General features: G+C 41.6%; 1 protein-coding gene across 4 annotated transcripts in view; it reads left to right on the forward strand.

Annotated features, from left to right (window-relative positions):
* Positions 1-17,269, forward strand: part of BMPER (BMP binding endothelial regulator) — a 284,126-nt gene that overhangs the window by 36,592 nt on the left and 230,265 nt on the right. For all 4 annotated transcript variants that reach the window (XM_049894529.1, XM_049894532.1, XM_049894530.1 and 1 more), the window contains exon 3: positions 70-169. In XM_049894529.1, the coding sequence (XP_049750486.1) occupies positions 70-169 (100 nt within the window). The remainder of the gene's footprint in view (positions 1-69; positions 170-17,269) is intronic.

The following is a 17,269-nucleotide window of genomic DNA, read 5'->3' on the forward strand; positions in this document are numbered from 1 at the left end:
TACCTCCGCCATGTGTGGGGATTCTGTCTGGAGTTTATTTTCAAATGTCTCTTGTCTCCTTTTGCCTAGAATAAGGAAGTGACCTGTAAGAGAGAAAAGTGTCCAGTGCTATCACGAGACTGCGCCCTGGCCATCAAGCAGAGGGGAGCCTGTTGTGAGCGGTGCAAAGGTGATTTACATCTTGTTTTGGCGACCTTCTCTTCAGGCATTTTCATTTGTCTGTCTCTCACCTTTCTCTTTACTCAGCTCCTGGTTGGGGTGCAAATGGGTACTGGGAGGGAAGCTGGTGTGTGTGTGTGTGTGTGTGTGTGTGTGTGTGTGTTGGAGGGTGGTCGGAATAAGGGAACTCTCCTAGTGGAGGGATGAAAGTATGGAGAGCATCTGCCTACTTGGTTTATTTTCTAAGGCGAGTTGATAAAATGTCACAGAGGAGATGAAAACAAGATGCCTGTGCCCATTTGTACATGTGCACACAAACATATTTTGTCAAGAAGTTTCAATGCTCAGTTTTTCCAGACTCCACACTGGCCCTCCCACCTCTGCCATCGGAGTCTTTAAGCCTGAATTTTATCATTTTGGTCCCTATTAAATTTTTTCTTTCCTTCCAAATTAAATCTAAGTTCTCTGCATGTCTTTGAGACGTCTCTAAAGGATCCTTGTTCCGACCTTACTCCCCACTGCTCTCCAGGATACAAGCTTTCTCTAGAACACACTGCTCCTAGTCTAGCCCAGGTCTTCCCTCCCGACTTATCCAGAAGCTTCCTGTCCTCAAGGTCCCTCAGCTCACACTCCTCACTCTCCCCTTTAAGTTTCGGTAGCGTACAGAGGTTCTTTCCCTTTCGTTGCCTCGTATGTTAAGTCGATTGTTAGCTCCTTGAGGGCAAGTTGCACTTTGACATGGCTTAGTATATATTAGAGTCTCTTTGTGGCACAAACAGTGAAGCGCTCGCCTGCTAACCAAAAGGTTGGTGATTTGAGTCCACCCACAGGTGCCTAGGAAGACAGTCCTGGTGATCTGTTTCCAAAAAATCAGCCATTGAAAAGTCTATGGAGCACAGTTCTACTCTTACACACACGGGGTCGCCAGGAGTCAGAGCCAACTCCACGGCAACTGGTTCTAACAGTGCGTAGCAGAGCGGGGGCACACAGGGGACAATACGAGTGTGGTGGTCTGGGAGTGGACTCCAGTCACACTGCCAGGGCAGAATCCAGGATGGCCACTCAGTACAGGGTGTTCTTGTGCAGGCGGAGACCTGGTAACCTCTCTCCACCCCAGTGCCCTCATCTGGAAAATGAGAACAATAATCGTGTCATTAGGACTAAATGGGAAGATGTATTCAAAGTGTTTAGCATGAAAAGTGCCAGGCGCTGTACAATAACATCAGTGTGTTATTTCTCAATAACAGAAGTATGATAGGTGCTGTTTAAGCACTTGCCAGACTTGACTATTGTAGATATTTTATATAAGTGGGATTGTGCAATGTTTGTCCTTTTGTGTCTGACTTATTTCACTTAGCCCATTCTTTACTTTTTAAACCACTTCTTTATCATCTTCATCTTTCAGTGTTTGGCAAGGCTGCCTCAACAGAGGGGTCAGCTGAATACCAGGCGATGGAAACAATGTGTTAAGGATATGTGCAGATACTTTTTGGTTTGTTTCCTCATTATTCCTAGAAGAGAAGAGAACTTTCTGCTGCCTTAGTGGGTAACCTTCTTTCCCAGTTGTGTTACTTCCCCATCGGACCTACTAAGTGATGTCACCTTAACCTGGACTCACTTGTCCTGCTGTTGCCCTTATCAACACCCTTTCCTCTAATTATCCTCATCTACCAAGGGGAAGAAATAACCCAAAACAAATACATTTTTTTGAATGTAAGAAGATAAACTTCTTCAAATTAATCTGGAATGAACAACAGACCAGCAGGTTCAGCATTCTGTGTTTTGTTTGATAGTAATGACAGGGCATTTGGGTGAGGTCAAGAACAGAGACCTGTCCTGAGGGGGACCCCGTGAGGGAGATTTCTAAACAGATCTGAGTTTTCAAGTGCTCTGGGAGTATGTGTAGTGGTTAAGAGCTGCGGCTGCTAACCAAAAGGTCGGCAGTTCAAATCCACCAGGAGCTCCTTGGAAACCCTATGGGGCAATTCTACTCTGTCTTATAGGATCGCTATGAATTGGAATCGACTGGACAGCAACGGGTTTTTGGAGTATATACTGAAGACTCATCTTTCATTTTCTCTCTTTTTACTCCATAATACAGTGCTTGTCTCTGTGAGTTTTCAGGGACACAGTTGTATTAGCTCTTTTTGTTTGTTTATTGTTGTAAAAAATATGTATAACAGAACATTTGCCAGTTCAACCCTTTTCGCATGCATTCACTCTTAGATTCTGGAGACTACCAGTACTTTGGTTTGTTTATGTTTTTCTAATTAGAATAGTAATATATGTTCATAGCAGAAGCTCTGAACACTAGTTTAAACTGTGAAAAAGCAGGAAACAAAGTAGTCATAATTCCATGACCCAGAAACAACAGTTGTTAATATTTGTTATTTCTTTCTGTACTTTTTTCCCATGGGAATGTGTTACCTAATTGATATATTACTACTCATTTCCTTCCTTCCTTCCTTCCTTGTCTCCTCCCTCCCTCCCTCCCCCTCCCTCCCTCCCTCCCTCCCTTCCTTCCTTCCTTCCTTTTTATTTAACATTAGGGCATAGCATATTCTCAACTTATTTGGAAATATTGTTTTTAATGGGCATGTAAGATTCTGTTGTGGGATTGTACCAACATTCATTCCTCCATTTTGGGGCATTTAGGTTGTACCCTGGATTTTGGCGTTGGGTAAGGATAAAGACAAGAAGCTGAAACCAAAGAACATCATGCAGTAAAGGAACAAAGACTGAAAAGCTTGTATCAAGAGGAACATTAATTGAGTATAAATAGATCATAGTGTAAACCCAGAGACCACTCTGGAATTGGCTTCCTGAAGAGTCTGGGTAAACCACTCCTTAACCCTTTTATAGCCTTTGTTCACACAGGGGGAAGGAAAAAACAACAACAAATCATTAGTTTGTAGCAGACAGTCTGAGACAACAGCAGCAGCTTCGTTTCTGATCAGTCCTTTCCCAACAGGCACCACCCTCGCTGACACTGGGGGTTTTCACTTTGCTTACTCAGTGAGGATTCATTGAGGAATCATATTATTGCAAAGTTTGTTGACAATACTTTCCTTAGAACAGTACTTAGAATGTCTAGGCAAGACTGTGTCAGGATCAAACAATTTTAACCAGATTAGGGAATACTATGCAATGAATTTTTCTTAGCAAAAAACAGCACCTTTTGTTTTTTGGATCAATTATCACATTGTAACAGAAGAGTCCATGTGCTTAACTGTACCATATTTAGAAAGGCATCTACCGTCAGAGGTACTGGTGATGTGGGAGCAAAGCGGCCACAAGTTAAACTATTGGAATCTCTTATAGTCAGCCTCCTTCTATCTAACTTCATTGCGGTGGGTTTTATACAAACATTGTACTCTGGTGGCACAGGAGCTCATGGTGATTCCATTGACTTGTGTGTGAGTACTGATGAAGAGCCTTGTGCTGTTTGCCAAGCTGCTCACCAGACAGGTCAAGTGGCAGTGTGGTCAGGCATCTCATACAGGTGTGCACAGGGTGTACCTAAGCTGGCAGAATGGGTGGAGGGCTTGGACTTGCCAGGCTTTGGTGGAGGCAGCCCTCCCGGAAGACCTACTTCCCTTTCTACCATCAGCAAGCATATAAGAAGCTGAAATCCTATATTGCTAACTGGATGAAGCAATAGTGATAACCTGCTAGTTGCTTTGAGTTCCCCTTGAGTGTTGCTTCCTTCCGTTTACCTGAGGGAGTCATGAGTATAAGCAGTGTTTCTCAAACTGTCAGGGATCCCAGAATTACCTGTTAAAGTGCTGATACCTGGGCCTTGCCCAATGGTGGTAATAGTAACGAGAGCATCATCATCTTTTTCATCAAAACAGCAACAGTTAGTACATGTATGACTTACTCAGAACCAGCCACTGAATTTTCACAACAACTTAATGAGGCAGGTATTATCATAGTCTCACTTTAGAGATGAAGAAAATGGTGGTAACGAGAAGTTCAGTGCTTTGCCCAAGGTCACAGAGCTAGTAGGTAACAGAGTTGGGGGACTAATCTAGGTGGTCTTACTATTAAGTCACAGGCCTGCTGTTTCAAAAGCTACAGGTCTCAGTCCCTGACTCTGCATTTGAAAGGCTCCACTGGGCCTCATATGTAGATTGAAGTCTGAGCGCCTTCCTGATGAAGAATTAAGAACCACGTCTTTTAGAGGCTGTTGGTCAATGTCTGTTTTGCACAACATATTTTTGGGTTGAGAAATCTCTTTGCCATTTGTAGCTGGGAGATCATAGCTTCTCTCTGACCTTTTGCTGTGTTCCTGTTTTGAAATTTTTATATCATTACAGTGATGATCAGAAATAAAGTAAAACCGCAGAATTCAAACAGTGAAATGATGGTGAATGCTTAACAAAAATCTTTCCCAGTTGTTCAACTGTGTAAATAAATGGGGAGGAGACTTGAACCACAATACATTATTGTGCTAAAAAATTCAAAAAGTAAACAACAAAATTCCTTTTGAACCTACAAAAATGCACTCTTCTGAGTCTTAGTTATCTAGTGCTGGTATTACAGAATACCACAAGTGGATGGCTTTAACAAACAGAAATGCATTCTCTCACAGTTTAGGAGGCTAGAAGTCTGAAATCAGGGTGCCAGCTCCAGGGGAAGGCTTTCTCTCTCTGTTGGTTCTGCGGGAAGATCTTTGTCATCAATCTCCCCCTGGTCTAGGAGCTCCTCAGCGCAGGGACCCTGGGTCCAAAGGACATGCTCCCCTTCTGGTTCTTCATTTGTGGTGACATGAGGTCCCCCGGTCTCTCTGTTTACTCCTTTCTTTTATATCTCAAAACTCAAGATACAACCTAATCTTTTAGATTGAGCCCTGCCTCATTAATGTAACTGCCTCTAATCCTGCCTCATTAACATCATAGAGGTAAGATTTACAACACATAAGAAAATCATATCAGATGACAAAATGGTGGACAATCACACAGTACTGGGAATCATGGCCTAGTCAAGTTGACATACAATTTTAGGGGACACAATTCAGTCCATAGCAATAACATACATATCCAAACCCATTGTCGTTGAGTTGATTTTGACTCATAGTGATCCTATAGGACAAAGTAGAACTTCCCCATAGGGTTTCCAAGGCTGTAATCTTTATGGAAGCAGACCCTCATATCTTTATTCTGTGGAGTGGCTGGTTGGTTCAAACCTCTTACCTTCTTACCTTTCAGTTAACAACAGAGCACTTAATAATTGTGCCACCAGGGCACATATATATATATATATATTCTCTTGCAATTTGCTTTTTAAAAAGGAAATCGCAACAGTAATGTGACTTAGGAATTTTCCCATGCTAGATTATGCTTTTTTAGCTGTAGTATTGGAATCCCTGGATGGTGCAAATAGTTAACACACTCGGCTGCTCACCAAAAGTTTTGAGGTTCAAGTCTACTCGTAGGTACCTTGGAAGAAAGCCCTGAAGATCTACTTCTGAAAACTCAGCCATTGAAAACCCCGTGGAGCACAAATCTACTCTGACACAGATGGGGTCGCCAGCAGGCAGAGATGACTTGACAGCAACTCTTTTTTACTGATGTGGGTTCCGTAACATAAATGTGCAGTGTGTCGTCTACCATCTCCTTATTGATAGATGTTTAGATTTTCCATTTTTTGTTGCACTGCAAGGAACCAACTTGTCATGCCTTGATGTGTGCATGTTCCTTAAGGACAGAAGTCTGGGTGTCAAAGTGCTGCACAGAGAGGTGTGTGCATTTTAAATGGTAATGGACACTATTAAGTGTCCTCCAAAAAGGCAAAGCTGGTCTCCTTTTTTATTCCCTTGAGAGTTTGTCAGTCCTTTCTCCCTAAAAGACGAAAGACTTGATGAGGAAGAGTTGATGTTGCCCTTGCAGAATTTAGAGACATTGCTGCCTTTGCCTTAGACACTTCCCACTACCATATAGCTGTTTCCTTTGTTCTAGGCTGGTGCTTTTACCGTCCTCTCTTCTTTCCTGTTCTGGATTTCCCCCATACCAAAACGGGAGGTTTTCCTCCTTGTTTTTGTGCTTCAGTGAGGGATGGTATCAAACTCTTCTGAAGAGCCCAGCCGAGGGCCGTCAGCTGTTTCTATGTTTTCCAGTGAGTCAGAGAAAGCACTGACAATGGCCAGCAAAGTTAAGACTTCAGTGGTAATATTTTCCCAGCATTTGGTGCAATACTGAGACACTGCAGTTATGGGATTGAGTGAATTGACAGCATCGGCTACATGAAGGGAATAGGGGAATGTTTTACCTGCCTCTTCCTGCTAAGGATGATTTGTCGGTGGGAGAAATAACATTATCATCATCTTTGTCAGCATAATTCCCAGACACACTCCTACTTGAAGCACTGAAGGGGCTCTGAGATTATTTATATTATTCATATTATATTTTTGATGCCCTAATATGGGAAAAGTAGTGGAGAACGGTAGGCATAGAATTAGTTCATTCTTCCTTGGATAGTCCCTTAAGAGATTTGGGCCATTTGAAGTTTCTTCTGTGATGATATGTTGATGTTTGTATTTACATTTCATTCTATGTCCGCTGTCTTATATTTGGGCCTTTTCTGCAATTAATGTGAATGATTTATATATAATAATTATGTGGAGCCTTATTTTATTCCTTTAAATAATTACGGAAGTTTATATTATTTGCATCTTGGTCTTTGTGAACATGCCTGTTCTTCATGGGTCTTTAGGGGTCATGTCCATTCTTTGAGGCCCGGTGGCTAGTCAGGGACACAACTCCTCAGTGAGGACATTGTTCCTACAGGAAAATATCATCTATATTGATCACCTTCCAGTGTGATGAAGAGTGGATTCTGTTTGTACCTATCAAGAGCTTGGACTCTGAGGCATGTGAAAGCCAGGGGCACCTGCCTTTCCTTTTAGTGTTGTTGAACCCCCATGGGTTGTGAGGTGTGAATTATCTGGTTAGTCTTAAGATCCTCACCCCACTATGATCTTCATAGGTGTACGAAAGGATCTTGGTCCCTTCCAATGCTGGATACTGGGCTAGTTTGTCTTATGCTCGTCACTTAGTCTTCAGTATAGCAGGGTAATTTCTGTATGTATGAGGAAACTGAAGCCCAGAGAAGTTAAATCATTCATTTGCCAAGGTGGTAGTGGCCCGCAGATCAAGCAGAGGGCATCCATGTCCTCCAGGTGCTTGCTGTACTGGGAGACACAGAGAAATACCATCCAGTGGGGGAAGTTCTCTGAGGAAGGTACACCAGAGTTCAGAAGAAGGGAGGGAGGGCAGCTAGTGGGCAAGGGATTGGGGAGTAGCAGGTGGGCTTTTCAGTGGAGGCAGGTCATTTTTACGAATAAGCAAAGGTTAATCACACCCAAAGAGGGCTGTTCAGGGAGAGGTTCCCAGGTGTAGGCCATGGCAACACATGTTGCCTACTGCTCTTAATCGCCTAGAGATTAAAAATAAAATCTGTTAAAATACAGATTTCTGTCATCCTCTCCAAACCTACTGCATCAGAAAGAAACTAGAATGAATTTTTGCTTACTTGTTGATTATTTGGGGGAGGGCAGAGTAGTCAGACAAAAAAGTCACAGAATCCTACCATGACTTCTATTTATTTTTCTATGAACTGAGGCTGATATTGAGGAAGAAGTGGTGGATTAGATATGTTTGAGGATAGATATATGGTAACTCATATTTCCTAAAAGACTCTTAGAAATATTGTGTGTCTGTGTGTGCGTGCACGTTCCCGTTTGTGCTAACCAGATCCCTCATATCTTCCATTCATTCATTAATTCAACAAGTATTTATTGAGCCACATGCCAGGCATTTATGGATGGCACTGCTTACTAAATTATTCTTAACTTTTAGTAAGCCAGAATATTCTTTAAAACAATAAAGTAAGTAAATTATAATTAATTCCTCTGAAGTATTTCAGTGTACTTTTGAGATTATTTTTGTGCTAGTAAGGGTTATACATTTTTATCCCAATAGCCTAATGACTGGGTAAAAGATTAATCTAATTTGAAAAAAAAAATCAATATTGTTTGATGAAAACAAATGAGATCATTAAGAGTTAAACAGATGGTTTTGGCAGCTTTTCTGTGTTTACCTGGACTGAGAATCATCCTTTAATTTGGGGATCTTTCATGCATAATAATGTGTTTGTTATCTGAATATGTGTTTGTTATTAGTGGATCATAAATGAATAAGGTGTGCTTTAAACATTTATAAGTCAAATTCCTTCCTCTTTCTTCATATAGAGCATGATATATTGATTGTCCATAATACTTTGATGAAAGACATAAGAAAGTAGTCTTCCATTTGTTAAGAGGGGTTTGTTTTTCCACAGTCTTCTCTTGCCATTGATTTCTCTGTGCTTTGTCTTGTTTTTTATGGACTGTGATCTGTGCGATGTATTTTTTAAACAATTTAGCTTTTACATTTGATTTTTAAAAATATTCCGTGAGTCTCATCAAATGAAAGGAAAGAGGCAAAATATAAATATTTGCAAACTGATTTCCAAAATTAAGCCAACCATCCTAGGTTCTGGTACACAGGAATTAGAAAACAAAATATTCATGGGGAATTTGACAGAGAAAAGGCTCATCTATACAGCCTAATTACTGACCGAGGTAAAAGTAGACTATGAATGTTGTTGTTGGGTGACGTCAAGTCAATTCCAACTCATAGTGACCCATGTGACCTGGTAGGACTGCCCCATCGGGTTTTCTTGACTGTCATCTTTACAGAAGCAGATTGCCAAGTCTTTCTTCCATGGAACTATTAGGTGGGTTTGAACCATCAACCTTGCAGTTACCAGCCAGGCACTTAACTGTTGTGCCACCAGAACTCCCTGGGCTATGAATAATGGTAATATATTGAGTCTTATTAATTACAGGTGGTCCTTCATACAGTGGTTAAGAGCTTGGCTGCTAAACCAAAAGGTCTGCAGTTCAAATCCATCAGCTGCTCCTTGGAAGACCTATGGGGCAGTTCTACTGTGTCCTATATGGCCACTATGAGTAAAAATCAACTCAATGGCTGTGGGTTTTGGGTTTTCATACTGTACAACATCCTGAATAAGGGGTCTTTTCTCAGTGTTGCTTTGAGGATGACCTGGACGATGACTGTACCTTTCAGAATGTTGCTAGGTGACCTCCTGGGGGGAAGCAGCCACTCGCCATATATAGGAGTAAACATTTCTAAAACAAACATTTCTTATTTAGAAATAATCACTCTGCCTGTGTTGACAGAATGAACTGTCCTATTGTTAAAACTTTTTCAGATGGAAAGGGTGAGTTAGCCATATGCCAATCTGGTAGTTTGCTTTTAACCAAATTTTCTTTGGCTTCTGCAACCGTACACTGGCTGTTGCCCAGACAAAAGAATGGCTCTTTGTTCAACCTCTGTTTTCCTTTTTCGCATACAACATGGCCAAATTCTTTGGTAGTTATTACATATGATCGACCTGGATGCAGCTTGCCCCAGTTTGACATCCAACGTAAGGAATGACTTGCCCTCAGCTTAATGCTCTATCAGCCATTTATATTATATTGTAAATGAGGTTTAGAGAATATTTTGGAAGAAAAAACCAGTTAAACCAGTTGCCGCCCAGTTGAGTATGACTCATGGCGACCCCGTGTGTGTCAGAGTAGAACTGCTCCATGGGTTTTTATAGTTAACATGCTCAGTGATAACCAAAAGGTTGGTGATTGGAATTCACCCAGAGGTACCTTGGAAGAAAGGCCTGGTGATCTACCCCTGAAAAACCAGCCGTTGAAAACCCTATGTAGCACAGTTCTGCTCTGACACACATGGGGTGGCCATGAGTCATCGTAATGGACTCCATGGCAACTGATGCTAATTGGAAAACAAGACAAACCCCACTCTGTAGATTTCCATAGATATTGTTTTATTCAGCCATAGGTGGTGTTTGTTTCTATTAATCTGACTTAATAGATGGGGAAATGGATGCTTAGAAAGGTTAAATGATTTTTTTAAACATCCAATAATTGCTGGGGGGTGGGGGGGGAACCTCAGATTCAGGCCTGACTCCAAATTCCCCATTCTTTCTCCCTGGTATCACACTGCCTTTGAGTGAAGAAAGAGACCAGGAGCATGCTGAAGGCTCTGGAGATAAAGGAGATGTCTTCACGTCCTGCATCCCTTCTCCTTCTTGGACTTTTATAGCCTGGGTGGACCCACAATTTCTAAGGAAGCCTGTGGGCAGAGAAGCTCTGTGGAGGTGATTGAAAACAGCATGTGGCTTAGGAGGTGGTGGTTTTGCTTACTAACTGCATTTTTTTGGGAACCCCCAACTTTTTTTTTTCCTCTTCAGGAGCCATGACTATTTATTCTGCAGCCATGAAGCAATGAGACAACTTACATGACTTGACTCCACGAGTATGTGTGTGTCTGGTTTCATAACATATTTTTAATAGATCATGCAGTCACACAATTAAAAATATCAAAAGAATCTATAATAAAAGTAAGAATCCCTCTCACTCTTGATTTTAGCCACCCTGTAATCTTTCCTGGAGACAACTGCTGTACCAGATTCTTCGGGATCCTTCCAGAGCCGGTCTGTGTATACTGTGTGTGTTTCCAACCAAACACCAGCCCCAGTAGGTTTACCCTAAGTTGTTTTAATGCTGAGACTCTAACCAATCACTTGAAACATCTTGGGAAATTGCAGAGCTCTGCAAAACATCCCCACCACTGAACTCAGGTTCTGTGCCACAGCTATTTTTACCATGTTTTTGAGCTTAAGAGAATTTCTGATGTGCTTCTTGATAAAGTTGTTAGGTTATACAATGCCTGCTTATATTTATTAACTTATGCAGTATAGCTACTTTTACCTGCCTAGCTTCAGACATTTTAGAGCATGAGTTCTTAATATATTTTAAAGATAAGAAAACATAAAACTGGAAGGGTTTCTTTTATTTTCTCCAAGTGAAAAAAAAAAAGCACATAACGCTACATTTCAGACTGACTTCCCATTATATAAACCAGACTATTTTCGCATTTAAGTAAAAATGACCCTATTTGTTCAAAAGAACTTGTTTATGTTAAAATCATACTTTACAAAAAACAGTTTTTGTTGTGAAGACTGGTAAGAGAGCTTAAAACAGAGATCAGCTTTCCCTTTTCAAATTTGTCCCAGCCCATTTATTCAGGGGCTTTGCTTTTTAGATTTTGTAGGATTTTGGACGGCAGTTTAAGTGGGGAGTTTGTGGTTGCCTTTAAGTTAGAAGATTAGATTTCTGAGGCTTGCCACTGACTTGTGGGGTATCAGTTTTCATTTTTCTAAAGACGTCCAGGCTGAGAATGTGCCTCGTCATGATGGAGGAGGGCTGTGGCTCTGGTCTCTTTCTTGTCCTCTTATGCAAAGCACCCCAGGCAGAGATGATCCTGGCAGCTGTATCCAAACACGGATGTTCTCTCCAGCAGCTACTGGAGCTGCCTTCGGCTGCTGATTTCCAGTGTATTAATTTCTATTGCTGCATAACAAGGTATCATAAATGTAGCAGCTTAAAACAACACCCACTTATTATCTTACACTTTCTGTGGTTTAGGAGTCTGGGTGGGCACAGTTTAGCTGGATCTCACAAGGCTGCAATTAAGGTGCAAGCCAGGGCTGGGGTCTCACCTGAGGCTCAGGGACCTCTTCTAAGCTCATGTGGTTGTTGGCAGAATTCAGTTTCTTGCAACTGAAATTGACTTGCTTCTTCAAGGCCAGCAGCAGAGTATCTCTGTGACCTGTAGATCATCTCTAAGGGCTCAACTGATTAGGTCAGGCCCACCCAGAATAATCTCTTTTATTAACTTAAAGTGAAACTGATTAAGGGTCTTAATTATATCTGAAAAATCTCGTCATCTGTGCCATGTAACATAACTTAATCATGGGAGGTATCCTTTCTTATTCACAGGCCTTGCCACACTCAAGGGCAAGGGATTATATAGGCATGCATATCCATCAGAGAGCGGAGATCATGCAGACCATCTTAGAATTCTACTAACCACACAAGAACAGCTTCTGGACTCATGAAAAGCAGAAGAAGCATTCAGAGAATGGTGCTTAGGGCTAGAAAGGTCTTACAGATCAGTGCACGTAGTAAAAACCAATATCCAGTTGCCGTTGATTCCATCCAACTCATGGCAACTCCATGTGTGTCAGAGTAGAACTGTCCTCCGCAAGGTTTTCAAATGGCTGATTTTTCAGAAGTAGATTGTTAGGCCTTTCTTCTACAGCACCTCTGGGTGGACTCAAACCTTCAACCATTCATTTAGCAGCCTACCATATTAACCATTTGCACCACCCGGAAACTCCACTGCACGCAGTGACTGCTACCAAATGCTCGCTCTTGTTCTCTCCCTCTCCTCCTCTGGTTAAGTGGCCAGCAAGCCCTGCAAGGTCTGGTCCCTGCTTGCCCCTCTGGCCTCCTTTTTTTCTGCGTGCTTCATTTCCCATTGGGAGACTTCCTTTTGTTTCTTTCAGTGTTCCGTGCCTACTTCCTGCCAAGGGGTTTTGCACATACTGTTTCCTCTGCCTGGACTGTTTTTCCATGCTGTACCATCTTAGTGAACATCTACCCTTTCTTTAGATCTCACTTTGGGCATTGCTTCCTGACTTCCACGGCTTTTTGTCATAGAATTAATCTCTCTCCTTCTTCGCACTGGCCACAATTGTAATTTAACATTTTGTTTTTCAATAGCTCCCACTAAACTGGAAGTTTTGTGAGAGCAGGGACTATCATATTCTCAGCCTGATCATTGTGCTTGGCATACAGTGGGTGCCCACTGAATATATGTTGGAAAAAGAGGAATTAGAGAGAGAGACTGGAAAACTGGGCCCAAATTTCAGCCTTTTTAGTTCACTGTGTGTCTCGTTATGCCAACTATTTCTACAGCCCATTACTATTGAGCTACATACATCCTAACACATTGTAAGTCCTTTTTGGAATTTTTCAGGGCTTAAAAAAAGTTAAGTAAGAATGAGAATGAATAAATAGGCTTGAAAAATGAATAAATATCTATGAACCAATCCTAGGCTTTTGATACTTTACAATTTCTTCATTGGCTTCCACAGAGCTTAAAAAACATCCTTAAAGCCTAAGTGTAATTTCATGTGGTAGTGGTCATAGTATGTCTCAATGCCAGTAGACGTAGCAATAACCTAAATGCAATTTTCAGTAGCTCTTTCCTTATATTATGCAATGTTACCAAATAGCATTATCCAATTCCGCCTTCAGATTTTCTAGTTACTGTAATTTTGATACGACGATCTGCTTCCTCTTATAACATCATATACAATGCACTTCTGATACGGCTTTGAGTTTTCTGTAGCTGTTCCTAAAACTCCTGTGACCACTTGCGGCTTGTGCACCACACAGAGTCAACTGCTTGGCACTTTAAGGTGATTTCCTCCCTCCTGTCTTGTGTTATATTTCACTGTGGAAATTAAATCTCAGCAATGCTTATCATCTCAAAATATCTGGGAATCAGAACACTCGTATCTTCTCTAATGGCTTTGTTCTGTGGAGACGATCCAAGTGAGAAAAGTTAAGCCAGGCATTCTGCATGGCAAGTTTGGTGCATCCCCAGAAAATACAGGAAAGGAACCATTTGACACAGAAGCCCCCATGTCTGTGTAGGTCCTCTTTTACTTCTTGTTTACATTTGGCACCTCTAAATGGAAAGAATGTCTGCGTGTGTGCGTATGCATTTATTATTTAAGAAGGGTTCATCGTGCTAACATCGTATCAGTTCTTACTGATCTTGATCAGAGAATGCTTACTTGCATTCTCTTCAGAAGTTACCACAATGTTTTTTTCAGACCAAATGTTCAGGGTTCCTTTTTTTCAGAGGATCCTCATCTTGAGAGCTAATGTGTATTTGCTTTAGGAATCCATCTGTGAGAGAGGCTCACTTCTAAGGGGCTGATATGATAATGAAGGTGATCAAAGTACACTGGTATGTCCGTGAAGTTGAGTACCTCCTTCACTCAGTGAGAACTTATTTACACCAGAGCGAGGTCATTATGTTTCCAGCAGCTTGATGGTTAAAGGGCTCAAGATGTTTATCTGCAGATACGCTTGGGCCTCCCACAGCTGATGTTTAACACATGAGGCAGTCCTTGGACCGTCTAAGAACGTCTGGGCATTTCGGAATGGTACCTGGGGACAGGCTGTGGGGTCAGATTTAAAAATGCTGTTTGAGTTTTTGATATTTTGGGTTTTGGGCATGGTGGCATGGCCACTTCAGTGAGGCTGTGAATGCAGAAGTGAGGGTAGAAGCAAGGCCACATTGAGGTGCTGCATGCAAAAGCCGGGCAATATTTTTAGGTAGGTCGGCAGGGAATTCCTTTGCTGTGGGGCTGTAGGGTAGAATAGTCCTAGGCTCTCAGTCGTTTGAGGAATGATGTGAAAGGAGGACTGGGTCTAGCATCAGAAGATGTGGATTCAATTGCCAACTCTGCCACTTTCAGTTATTTAACCTTGGCCAAGCTACCTCTTACTGGGCCTTGGTTTCCTCTTCTGTAAGATGTTGAGGTTGGACGCAGTCAGTGGCTCCTGAACCTGGCTGTGCCTCAGAATTGCCAGGGCTGCTTGTCAAATCCTCAGGTGCCTGAACTCCACTCCAGAACAAGTGACTCATCACTGCCAATGAGTGGGTCCAGGAACCTGTATTCTTAATTAGCCCCCAAGGTGGTTCTGATGAACCTCAGGCTTGGGAGCCACTGGAAAGAATGCTCTGGTTAAGTTATGAGTCTGTGTATAGGTTCAGGGGAATGAGGTCCAGATACAATGTCATAACTGAGAAGAGGTGACTATAGTATTCTTAAGTATTTTTATCTGGGTATACGGGTAACAAAATACCCTGTGTTCTAGCCAAATGTTCACGGTCTTCTGTTAGGAAGAGGGAAGGTTTCATAGACTCTAAAGCATCTAATGTTAAAACAAATACTTAGATATGCTGGACACATGTCTTTCCAACTCTGTGTTCGGTACATCACATTGGTAATCAGAGAACACTAATTTTAGGGTGTTTTCCTCTCAGAGAGCTGATCGTTAAACATTGACCAGCACACCACTAACTATATGCGAGGTGTTCAATATTCTTTTTTAACAAATGTTATTAACAAATGAGCCTTGGTGGTGCAGTGGTTAAGAACTCAGCTGCTAACCAGAGGTTCACAGTTCAAATCCACCAGTTGCTCCTTGGAAACCCTCCAGGGCAGTTCTACTCTGTCCTACAGGGTTACTATGAGTCGGAATTGACTCGACCGCAATGGGGAAATACAGTTAAAAAACAACAAAAAGAAACAATCCATGCTTCTTCTCAGGTTCAGAAAGTGTAGAGATTCATAATGCAGGGCTCCTGGTAAATGCCTCTCCTTCAGCTCCGTACTGGGTGGGGTCCTCTGTAGGTGGCATTTCTCCTCCATCCTCTCCAAGTGTGGTCACAAGGGCCAGTAACTGCTTTCTTGCCAGACATTTGGCAGTCTCTTTTATATCTGCTTTTAAATTTCAAGGTCCTTTTAAATTTTGTCCTTTTTTTTAGAATGGGTGAGTTTCTCTTTTTAATGCCCTTAGCCACCATGTTTGGAATATAACAAAGAACCCTCACTGATTCCATGGTATGAGATCAGAGGGAGCCACACGCAGCCTCCCAGAAGGCTGTGCAGATAGGGTGGGATGCTGAATCCCTTTAATGGCCTTCTGCTGGCCACACAGCTGTAAAGTCATCCCAAGAAAAAGAGGCTCAGCTCGAACTTTACAGAAAAGAGCCCAGGTAAAGGAGGTGGGAGATAGGAGAAAAAAGAAGCGTTCCAAGAATCTGCATTTTCACAGGTCCTCTGGGGATACCCTTGGACTGTCCTGTTATGAATGCTTCCCCAAACCATACTTGATAACTACAGGCAGACTTCATGCCCGCAGTGGCTAAGAAAACATAGAATGATGACACTAAATGCTGGTGAGGATGTGGAAAATCTCTCATGCATTACTGGTGAAAATGTCCAATGGTTCAGCTGTTTTGGAAATCACTTTGGCAGTTTCTCATCAAATTAAACATACAGTTACCATAAACCAAAAAAAAAAAAACAAAAAAAAACCTTTTGCTGTCAAGTCGATTCCGACTTAATAAATGCACTCTTGGGCATTTATCCCAGAAAAATGAAAACCTGTGTTCACACTAACTCCTGTACACACATGTTCGTAGCAGCTTTGTTCATAATAGGCAAAAAACTGGAAACAACCCAGATGCACTTCAGTGGGAGAAATGGTTAAACTGTGGCATATCCATACCATGGAATATTATACAGCAATGAAAAGGAACAAGTTATTGATACATGCAACAACCTGGATGGATCTCAAAAGAACTATACTGAGTGAAAAAAAGCCAGTTTCAAAGGCCACATACTGTATGATTCCATTTCTACAACATTGTCGAGATAATAAAATTATCCGTGGAGAGCAAATTAGTGGTTACCCTGAGTTAGGAGTGAAGGCTGGAAGGAGGGGGTGACTGTGACTATAAACAAATAGCCTGGAGAAGCCTTGTGGTGATGGTACAGTTCTGTATGTTGATTGTGGTGAGTGGGGGGTGGCTTACATGAATCTGCAAGTATGATAAAACTTCGTAGTACTACATACACACACAAACAAGTGCATGTAAAACCAGTGAAGTCTGAATGAACTCTGTGGATTGTATCAAAGTCAATTTTCTGATTTTGATATTGTATTATATATTGTGCCATAGTTATGCAAGATGTTAACATTGGGGGAGGCTGGGCAAAGGGTGCATGGGACCTCCCTGTACTTTTTTGTGCCACTTCTTGTGAATCTATAATTATTTCCAAAAAAAAAAAAAAAAAGAAGTTAATAAATAAAAAGGAAAGAAAAGGAGGAATAAAGTATTTCTGACAATAGTTTGGCAATAAGCCCCAATCCCCTATTTAATCAACCATAAAGGTTATATCTGTGTAGCTTGATGTTCCTCAAAGTACAGAATTCATGCAGAGCAATACATTAATCACACAAATATTTCATATGTGGGTTTTTTTTTTTATGCTCATCTTTCATTGTTGGAGAGATTTTCACAGATGTCTTTGAAGT

The sequence above is a fragment of the Elephas maximus genome, chromosome 8 (assembly GCF_024166365.1).
Source record: "Elephas maximus indicus isolate mEleMax1 chromosome 8, mEleMax1 primary haplotype, whole genome shotgun sequence".
In the NCBI taxonomy this organism is placed as follows: domain Eukaryota; kingdom Metazoa; phylum Chordata; class Mammalia; order Proboscidea; family Elephantidae; genus Elephas; species Elephas maximus.